The 10,601-nt window shown below is 54.0% G+C and overlaps 1 protein-coding gene across 1 annotated transcript in view; it reads right to left on the bottom strand.

Moving 5' to 3' along the window:
- Positions 1 to 332: 332 nt before the first annotated feature.
- The window catches only part of LOC103256191 (rap guanine nucleotide exchange factor 1-like), a gene marked incomplete at its 5' end in the record, with an annotated part of 66,289 nt that continues 56,020 nt past the window's right edge, over positions 333 to 10,601 (bottom strand). Inside the window, 3 exons of the mRNA XM_021710452.1 lie at positions 333 to 514; positions 4,751 to 4,826; positions 7,636 to 7,747. Of these exons, the coding sequence (XP_021566127.1) occupies positions 333 to 514; positions 4,751 to 4,826; positions 7,636 to 7,747 (370 nt within the window). The remainder of the gene's footprint in view (positions 515 to 4,750; positions 4,827 to 7,635; positions 7,748 to 10,601) is intronic.

Raw genomic sequence — 10,601 nt, 5'->3', positions numbered from 1 at the left:
CCCACCCTTGGAGCTGTTTATTTGAGTCTTGCTCCCCACACACCTGGTACCCCTCGTGCCCAATGTCCTGGAGCCTGTCTCTGGGAAGTTGCAGGTGCCAACCGTGCGGGTCTGCATTGCTTCTGCTCCCTCTTCTCTGGGGGTGTGTTCTTGCTAACTCTTGTTCAGAAGCACCCAGTGATGACAGCTGCCTCCAGGCAGCACTGACTGTGTCCCAGGCACCCTGCATTATTTCACTCAGCCCTTTTACAGGTGAGGGACTGGGGTTCAAAGAGGCCAGGGCCACAGCATGGCCAAGGCGGGTGGGAGCCCCAGTCTCTGGGACGCCCATGTCAATCACACCGCTGCCCAGTGTGCTCGCTGTGTGTGGGCTGAGCGGGCCGGAGGCCCCTTGCTCCTGCTCCAGAGGGCCCAGGTAGGAAAGGATATCTGTATTGCAGCTTCTTGATGAGCTCCTCAGGGGTGATGAAGGTCCGGTAGGTGGTCAGGAAGGCCTCGCAGTACAACACCAAGTCTGGAGGGAAGAGCAGGGCATGCTGTCAGGGTGTGGGGTGGGCGACAGGGATGCAGAGGGGCGGGAGGGCAGCGAGGGGAGTGGAAAGGGCCACAGAGCTACGGGCTGGGAGCCTGCTCTGCTGCCACCACCTGCGTGTCCTGGGGGGTGGTAATCTGTCCTCTCGGTCCATCTCTCAAAGGAGAGGGTGGTTCCGAGTCAGGAAATGTGATCGGTTTCTCTTGCAGACTCATCCTACTGATGACAGCACTGCCTGGAACCCTGCTATGGGGCCAGGTCAGATCTGGTTCCAGCAGGAAAGGGAATGTTGGCGATGAGTGGTGTCTGCCCCGGCGAGGGACAAAGCGGGAGCCTGCCTGTGCACCCCTGGAGCAGATAACGAGAGGCTCTTCTGTCCCTGGGCTTGATGCCTCCGAGGGTCTCAACCATCACAGGCATAAAGTCTTCAGTTCAGACGTGTCAGCCAGGTCTTGACGCTAAAGCACAGGCAGTACTTGGACTGGGTGGCAGCTCCAGCCCATCCCTGCCCTTCCCTTGGGAGGGACTGGTGCCATCCAGGGCGCCCAGCCTGGCCAAAACCACAACTGCCTGTTTGCAGTGGTGACTCACCCTCCCAGCCACACTGCCTCTGACATCAAAGAAAAGAAAATGGAATTATTATTATTTTCTCGAGTTGGAGACTCACGCTGGAGCGCAGTGGCATGATCAGGGCTCATGGCATGATCAGGGCTCCTAACCTGCTGGGTTAGGAGATCCTTCTGCCTTAGCCTCCCGAGTGGCTGGGACTACAACAGGCGTGCACCACTACGCCAGGTAATTTTTTGATTTTTTTGTGAAGACAGGGTCTCCTCACTAGGTAGCTCAGGCTGGTCTAGAACTCTTGGGCTCAGGTGATCCTTCTGCCTCAGCCTCCTGAGTAGCTAGGAATACAGGGGTGTGCCACCACACCTGGCTAATTTTTAAAATCTTTTGTATAGACGAAATCTCGCTACGTTACTCAGGCTGGTCTTGAACTCCTGGGCTAAGATGCTTCTCCTTCCTCATCGTCCCAAAGTTCTAGGGTTACAGGCATGCGCCATCACGCCTGGCCCAAGTGGCATTTTTACAATGCAGGCCACGGCCTAAGACGCACGAACAACCAGGCTCTCCACCTGCAGCTGCAGCAGGTCCTGGGGCACCGCAGTCCACTCCTGAGGGTGAGGCTGGGCACATGCACACTGTGTGAATCCAGGGTTCTAGGCACAGACCATCTCCTGCATCTCCTCTCTCCTTCCCACACTGCTGGGTGGAGGGACCTCGAGGACCCAGGTCTCCAGCTGAGCCGTGTGGCTTGGCAGGCGCGTGACACCTTGCTCCTGCCCCTGCCCTTGCTCCTTCATCTCTGGGCCTCATGAGAGAAGAAATCCTCACCTGTTCCTGCACTGGGAGGTGCGTGGAGTGGGGCCAGCCGGTGAGAGGGGCTCAGGGCTGGGAATCACAGCAGGGTCCACCTGCACTGTGCTCGGGCTCATTCCTGGGCCCCCAAACCCGCCTGGCTCACTGTCAAACCTGGATTTGTGTTCAGAGTGGCTAGGTGAGGAAGCAGCAACGGGACCAGCACAGACCAATGCCTGTTTCTGTTGGAATGGGTCCAAGTCTACCCGCCTCTGCAGGGGCTTCATTGCTAGGAGCCAGGACTTGCTGGTGGGCACTGGGCCACACTCTGAACACAGGCCGTGTTCTTCAGTGCCCTGAACAGTCCCGTGAGGGCCAAGGTACTTTGACTCCTCTTGAGACGAGGGGCCTAGGCCGCAGTGTAGTGGGGTTTGCGTTTAGGTCTGCCTGATCCCAGAGCTCTCAACCACCTGTGTGCCCTGGGTTATGGCAAATGGGCCATCACCTGACATCTGGGATGGGTGGTGCCATGCCACTTCGAGTGTCCACGTGGCTCTTGGATCAGCCCGCAGCATGTTCTGTGCTCTGGCTCACCTGACTCTTCCCATAGCCCCGAAGGTCAGGTGTCATGGTCCCTCATTCTCCTCCTGAGGTATTGGAAGCTGGAGGGATGGACAGGATCTGAACTGAGCCTGAGGCCAAGGCCGACCTGACCCTCATCCATGCAGTTCCTGACACACTGCCCAAGAGCAGAGTGGCGTGGTGACAATGTGCCCCCACATGCCTCTTGCCCGCTGAGTCTGCTGGGTGGGCTGGTTCCGCACGCCTGAGCCTTGGGCCTCTTGGCTGCTAGTGCTGCTGGGGTCATCTCTGGCCTGCAGGAAGCCACTGCCATAGAAGCCTGCTCTGTCATCTGCTGCAGGTGCCTCTCCCCTGCTAGTGCAGCCTCTGTAATACTTCCTAGATACCACCTCGGTTCTGCAAAGTCTCAAATCCCTCCATTAATCAGGTCAGGCGAAGATCCTGCAGGCACAGAGCCTCCTCTCGGGAGGTTCAGTCAGCACAGGCCGGGAAGCCTCTTGGGCTGCCCTGCCCCAGTGGGGATCCCCTGGCCACAACCGGCTGGGCCTGCAGGACGGTGGAGCTCATCCTTCAGGACTGAGGGCCGGATCCAGCTCCCACTCCAGTCCTCCATATTTAGACAAAAATGAAAACGGCTTCCATGCCCAGCTGAGGCCAGAGTTTCAACGTGTCTGCACAGAGGAGGACTTCTTGCAGACAAGCTGAACGAGGGTGCTCTTCAGGATGGCAGTGAATGCATCCTGGGCACTGCTTACGTGTCAGGCAGGTTTCACAGTATCTCACTTAATCTGCTCACAAACGGGGCACTGGGCACCCCTTAAAGAGCTGAGCTGGCTGAGGTTGAGAAGCAAAGGGACTTCCTGGTGGCCCGCATAGCCTCTAATGGCATGGCTGACGTTGGAACCCCAAGTGTCCAAAACTGGGCTCTGCCTGGTTGGAACAAGCAAGGGGAGAAGGAATGGTGGAGCGGGGAGAACAGGGCTGCAGCGAGTGTGTGGGAGCTGTTTCTTTTTTGCTCTATTTTTTCTAATTTTCTGTAGTGTAAACTTGTTTTGTATTACTCTCATAATCCAGAAATCCCTAGAATCACTCTGGATAACATACTTCGGGAAATCTGTTGCAAAAATGTAGGGATGGATGGAGTCTTTTACAGAAACAAAGGTGGCTGGGCCAGGGTTTCAAGATGGGGTGCCTGACTCCCTCCACAATTTCCTCTAACGTTGTTCTTACATCATCTTGGAAACAATTCTTTGAAATGTAAAGAAAACTAGTATGGCAAGCTGGGATGTGGGGTGGGCACCGGCCCCCTGAGGTGTGCAGTGAAGGCTGGGGTGGCTGTGCCTGGCCCAGTCACTGGCACCTCCCTCCCAGAACTCAGCTTGGAGTCACGGCTCTTTCGTGACCAGAGTCCACGCAACAGGATATAGGGATCGGGACAGTCCCTACTCTTCCCACTCTCAGACGAACACCATTGTGAGTGGGCAGCAAGGTGGGGCCAGCTGTGTGCTGAGCCGTGGGAACTGCAGCCTGTGAAGGATGGTGACGCCACTGCTAGAGAATCAAAGGCTCCTGGAATTTCCTAGCGGTGTATAAGAGTTAAATTCAGTCTAATTCTGGAATCATATAGTGATTCCGATATCAGAAAGGCCTGAGAAGCCACCCCTGCTGGGCTGGGTGTTGAGGCTTACACCTGTAACTCAGCACTTTGGGAGGCTGAGGCAGGAGGGTCACTCGATAGGAATTTGAGACCAGCTTGGGCAACATAGTGAGACTCCATCTCTACAAAAAACTTTAAAAAGTAGCTGGGCACGGTGGCACATGCCTGTAGTCCTAGCTACTTGGAAGCCTGAGGCAAAAGGATCACTCAAGCCCAGGAGTTTGAGGCTGTGGTGAGCACTCTAGGCTGAGTGATGGAATGAGACCTTATCGCTAAAGAAAAGAAAAAAAACTACCCATGTGTGACCTTACTTTTAATACTATTAGCCAACATACTGCCATCCACGGAGTGCTTACAAGCACCAAGTGCCAGACAACCTTGGGGTCACCACCAGCCTGCACTGATGAAGGACAGACACTGAACAGGCCCCGCCTTTAACATAGTCTCCCGGTCTCCCAAGGTGGACTCTCCCTGCTCTGACCCAGCAGCACCAGGAACGCTGTTCAGACCCGTGCATGGCTGCTGCCAGTAGGGGACAGGACAGCACTGGAGGCCTGAGCAGCACCTGCAGCAGGACCAGCCTGACCCAGGGAGTTCGCTGACCGCGGGGAGGGCTGTCTTACCTTTCCTGTCCGTCTCAGTAGCATGAACCAGCAAGATGTCTCCAGATCCTCCACGGACGTCTGGTCCATCGTCACCCTGTAACAAAATGGCCCAGGAGGGCAGGAGCAGAGTCAGCTGGGGAAGAAACAGGCAGGGATGATGTGACAGAGATGCTGCAGTGTGGGGAGCTGAGTCCCCTCCCTTTCCACTCCTCAGCCCAGGGACAGTGAGGCCGTGCTGTGATGCCCTCCAGCCCACCTGCTGTCTGTGCTTGGCCACAGGCACACACTGGACTGTATTGGGAGCTGGGTGGCCTAGAAGCTGACCCGGCACCACCGGCACAGCACTGTTTGAGGACACAGGAAGCCAGGGACACAGCGTCATCCATCTTCCCTGGCTCACTGACCCACAGGGTCAAAGGTGAGGTGAGCATCCTCACAAACAGGGCAGGGTGGGGCCCCACGCAGAGGCAGGACAACCCCTAGCCTCGCCCAGGAGGCCCCTGGAGGCAGCGGGACAATCTCCAAGCACGTTCATGCTCCCACACTGCAATAAGCAGCTCTACATCTGAGCCTGTCCCCTAGCTGGAAGCAGGAGACACTTGCACTGTCACAGGTTCTCCCTCGGAGCTATTCACTGGGAGTGCAAAGCGTCACAGGGATGCTCAAGGACATCTGAACATCATGCACCAACTGCCAAGTGGGGAGCAAGCCTTGCTTTCACAGGGGCAAAAGGAGGCTGTAACCACCTGGCCTGCAGCCAACACCTGGGCCCATCCCACCCTCAACTCCCCTGGCTCTGTAACTCCAAGGGGGCCAGACCCAAACCTCCTCGAGCCCCTCTTCCCGTAGCACACACACCAAGACTCCCGGGCTTTTTTAGGCATCAGTATTTGACCCCTGACTTCAGAGCCCCGAGAGTGTTTTGGGTTTCCCTCTAGGAGCCAGGGTTATCTATGTCCCTGACCTGACTTTATTTTATTTTATTTGTGTCGGAGTCTCACTCTGTCACCCAGGCTGGAGTGTAGTGGCACACTCATGGCCACTGCAACCTCCACTTGCGGGGCTCAGGCGATCCTTCCACCTCAGCCTTCCAAGTAGCTGGAACTATAGGCACGTGCCACCACGCCTGGCTAATTTTTTGATTTATTGTAGAGACGAGGTCTCACCAAGTTGCCCAGGCTGATCTTGAACTCCTGGGCTCAGGCACTCTAGCCTTGGCTTCCCAAAGTGCTGGGATTACAGGTTTAAGCCACTGTGCCTGACCTTCTGACGTCATTTTAAAGGATGCATTCAGCCAGGTGCAGTGGCTCCAGCCTGGGTGACAGAGTGAGACTCTGATTAAAAAAAAAACAACAACACATTATTGGCAAGGATCATGAAATGTCACTTCATTCTGCAGAGTGGCCCAGCTGTCCGAGTATCCCCACCAGCCCTGCCTGCTCCCCAGCGGCCCAAGGTGTGGGTACCTTCCTGGGCTGCCCCTTGCGACGCCTGGAGTCAGCTCAGCCTGGCGCAGGAGCATGGACGGGGCACTGACTGCCCTTCTGTCCATGTGACTGTCATCAAATCAAAGCCCAGAAACAGTCACCTCCTGGGGGGCCAAGGCTACTGCTCCTTTGCATTTCTGGAACTGCACAGCAGAGTCTCCGGAGAGCCAAGGACCTCTCAGCTCAACTTCCTCTTTTTTGTGACAGACTGGGGCATTGTTTTCACCAGTGAGGCTTTGTAGACAAGGCACAGAGTGAAGGAAGCCACAGTGGTCAGGCCTGAATTTCCTTTTTTTGGGAGAGACAGGGTCTCACTATGTGATCTTAAACTTCTGGGCTCAACCGATCCTCCTGCCTCAGCCTCCCAAGCATCTGGGATTACAGGCTTGAGCCACTGTGCTCGACTTTGATTTTTCTTAATCAGTTGGTGTCTCCGAGGTTGAAGCTACAGTGGGGCTATTTCATCAACAAGAAAAATGTCTCATGGGAGTGAGCATTCACCACAGGTAGGCTCTATCTGTGCACCGCACTCACATGGATCTCATCCACATAGCTCCCATCATCTGAGGTTTAGAGATACTACATAACTTGACCAAGATAACTTTCTTTCTTTTTTTTTGAGTTGGAGTCTCACTCTGTCACCCAGACTGGAGTGCAGTGGCATGCTCCCGGCCACCGCAGTCTCGACCTGCTGGGCTCCGGCGATCCTTCCACCTCAGCCTTCCAAGTAGCCAGAACTATAGACTTGTGCTACCACACCCGGCTAATTTTTTGATTTTTATTATAGAGAGAAGGTCTCACCAAGTTGCCCAGGCTGGTCTCGAACCTGCGGGCTCAGGCAATCCATTCACCTTGGCCTCCTAAATTGCTGGGATTACAGGTTGAGCCGCCAAGACCAGCCCAAGATAACTTTCTAGAAGCACCCAGAGAAGGGGGCAGTGGCTGGGCACAGTGGCTCATGCCTACAATCCCAGCACTAGGAGGCCGAGGCAAGAGGATTGCTTGAGTCCAGGAGTTTGAGACCAGCCTGGGCAACACAGCAAGACCTTGTCTCTACAAAAAATAAAAATAAAAAAATTGGCTGGGTATGCTGGTACACTCCTATAGTCCCAGCTACTTGGAAAGTTGAAGTAGGAAGATCGTGAGGGTCCAGGAGGTCAAGGCTGCAGTGAGCCATGATCGTGCCACTGTGCTCCAGCCTGGGCAATAGAGTGACAGAGTGACACTCTGACTCAAAAATAAAAGCAAAAAAAAAAAAAAAAAAGAAAGGAGCAGTACACTTTCCCCTGAAATTCACCCCCTGTGAGAGCCCCCAACCTCCCTTGGGCCTTTCTGCTTGTGACACCTCAAGGTCACTTCCCCTCGGTCCCATGCTCTCCTTGGGGGCCAGACTGTACAGGCCTGGGAAGTCCTCACCTCTTGCTTGAGCGTCAGCCTGGCCATGATTTCATTGTGGTCGATGAGGGACAGCTCGTCCACTTCCTCTTCTGACTGAGCCGACTCCATAGCATCTGGTGACTTTGGGGTCCTGCAGGGAGAAGTGGTTTGTGTTGCAGCATCAGACAGGCCCTGGGAGGCAGTGCCAGCCTGTGCACAGACGTCAGAACTGCTTCCCGAACGAGCCTGCCCTGAATCGAGCTACACCGTCAGGGACCGGATCCCTGGCTCTGCTACTGGTTGGCTGTGGCTTTGGGACCTTTCCTGCTCTGTCTTGATCCCCCGTCTGCACATGGAAGGGATGCCACTGGGATTACAAAGGTCCCATTGGGGTGTTGAGGTAAGCGATGGTCTGGGCCGCTCCCTGCCAAGCCCCACTGCGTGCATGGCCAGCATACAAGGAAGAGAAGTAAACCCCCAAGCAAGATGGAGGAAGGCAGCCTGGCTCTTGAGGCCACTCCTCGAGCCTCCTCTGGGGCCGACTTGCTGTGGGGTCCTTTGTGCAGCACTAAGACAAAGCCCTGAACCAAGCGGATGTGGCCCCTGCTCCTCAGTGGGCTCTGCTAGCGGGAGGAAGAATTTAAAGCAAGTGGCTAGGGCGGTGCGGGGAGAGGGAAGCCCAGACGCCATGAGGAGCACAGGCAGGCCTATGCCTCATCCAAAGGTCAGGGAGGGCCCCGCAGGGGATAGGCGAGCTGAGGTGTGAGGCTCTGAGGTGCTGGAGGACGGGGAGAACGTTCCTCAGGGAAGGACCAGGAGGGTGGCTGGGGAGGGGTCTCCCAGCTTAGAGTATTCTGGGGAGAACAGAAGTTAGGTCTGTAGACACCTGACCTCTCCCTGGCATCTTCTCCCACGTTCTCTGTTTTATTCTGGCTGGTCTTGTGGTCACAGGTCACTTTTTTTTTGAGACGGGGTCTTACTCTGTCACCCAGGCTAGAATGCAGTGGCACGATCAAGGCTCACTGCAGCCTTGACCCCCCTGGGCTGACATCAAGTACCTGGGACTACAGATGCCCACATTATGCCTAGCTAATTTTTTGATTTTGTAGAGACGAGGTTTCACTATGTTGCCCAGGCTGGCCTTGAACCTGGGCTCAAGCAATTCTCCTGCCTCCGCCTCCCAAAGTGCTGGGATTACAGGTGCAAGCTACCACACCTGGCCCACAGGTCACCTTTTTCACCCTAAGTATCTGAGATGTAAAAAATGTGCCTTCAGTAAGAGGACACAGAGGAAGCCCTCCCAGTCCCTGGAAGGACCACTCTGATGCCTGTCTCATCGAGGTAAAGCTGGGATCTGGCCTTGGTGGAAGAAGGACAACCTCCCATAATTGTTTCTAAACAGTCAATGTGTTCACTTTCTTTTTCACAGTGACCACCTGGAACTCTGAAAATGACCCTTTCAGGCCTAATACAGCTGGTGACAGAACCCGCAAGCTACTTCTGCCAGGCACATGGGCCCTGGGGTCCTAGGCGTTAGACTAGAAGACACCATTGCTTGCTTAGCATTTGGGGAAACCTCAGGCTGGGCAGATGCACCAGACAGACCTGACATGATGGTACCAAAGAGTGGCAAGGACGCAGCTGGGCAGGGACCCTCTCATTCTTTTCTCCGGCTACATTTTTACTACCTCTTCAGTCATTCATGGTGAGGCCCGACAATGACAAGTGGCACTGCCTTACTCTGAGATGACCCAAGACCCCAGAGGTGGCCGAGCCTTGACCTGACGAGAGAAGATCACTTTACTACAAAAGTGAAGTCGATGTGAGGCTGCCAGTGGGAATGTCGAGATGCAGATCCAACATGTTGCATTCTGTAAGAGCATACTGGGGAAATTTACTACATATTTCCATACCTGATCAGGTTTGGCATATGCTAATACTGAAAAGTGTTACAAGAAGAGACAGAATGGCTGAATGCAAAGCACAACTCCTGATTGATCCTGGCTACAAAGAATTATGATATACAAGCCATTTTTGGGTTAAGTGAGAAACTGGAACATGACTTGCCTACTGAATGACATGAGATTATTTTCTTAGGCTGTGCACAGTGGCTCATGACTGTAATCCTAGCACTTTGGGAGGTAGAGGCGAGAGGATTGCCTGAGCCCAGGGGTTTGAGACCAGCTTGGACCACTTGGTGAGACCTTGTCTCTACAAGAAATTAGTAAAATTAGCCAGGCATGGCTGCATGCACCTGTGGTTCCAGCTACTTGGAAGGCTGAGGTGGGAAGATTATCTGAGCCCAGCACGTCGAGTCTGCGGTGGCTGTGATGGTGCCACTGCACTCCAGCTCAGGCAACAGAGTTAGACTCTGATTTAAAAAAAAAAATTTCCTTAGGTGTGACCAGGGTATTGTAATCAGGATGTTTTATTTTCCAGGAGAGGCGTGCTGCAGTATTTAGGGGCTGAGTGTCACAATATCCACAGTTTACTTGCAACAGGTTTAGCTGCGCAATACACATATGTCTAGAAATGTCCACAATAACAAGTTTGTGGGGGTGGGGGCGGGAGTCTTTTACATTCCCTATCATAAATCAACTTGAAAGAGACCAAGTCTAAGGAAGCCTGGTCTAGAAGTTGGGAAAGAAAACACAGTAGCATTATGGATAATTTGTAGGTGCAGAAAATCCAGAAGTCACAGCAGACTCTATGTTAAAGCCTTTGAAGGGAGGGACTATTAGTAACATTTCCTGTTTTCCTGCAAATTTCTGTACTTTCCAATAGTTCCTATCCCGAGCATGTACATTTTGGGAATCAGAAAAAAGGAAAGAGGGCCTGTAGTCCCAGCTACTCTGGAGGCTGAAGCAGGAGAATCACTTTAGCTCGGGAAGTGGAGTCTGCAGTGAGGCATAATCATACCACTGCACTCCAGCCTGGGTGACAGCATGACCCTATCTCAAAAAAGAAAGAAAGAAAGTGAGATTGAGGGAGGGGGTGGGAAGAGG

The sequence above is a fragment of the Carlito syrichta genome, unplaced genomic scaffold, assembly GCF_000164805.1.
Source record: "Carlito syrichta isolate Samal-C Ts95f unplaced genomic scaffold, Tarsius_syrichta-2.0.1 Scaffold289028, whole genome shotgun sequence".
Lineage (NCBI taxonomy): Eukaryota > Metazoa > Chordata > Mammalia > Primates > Tarsiidae > Carlito > Carlito syrichta.
The sequence above is the reverse complement of the archived record's forward strand: the minus strand, read 5'-3'. Positions and strand labels throughout refer to the sequence as shown.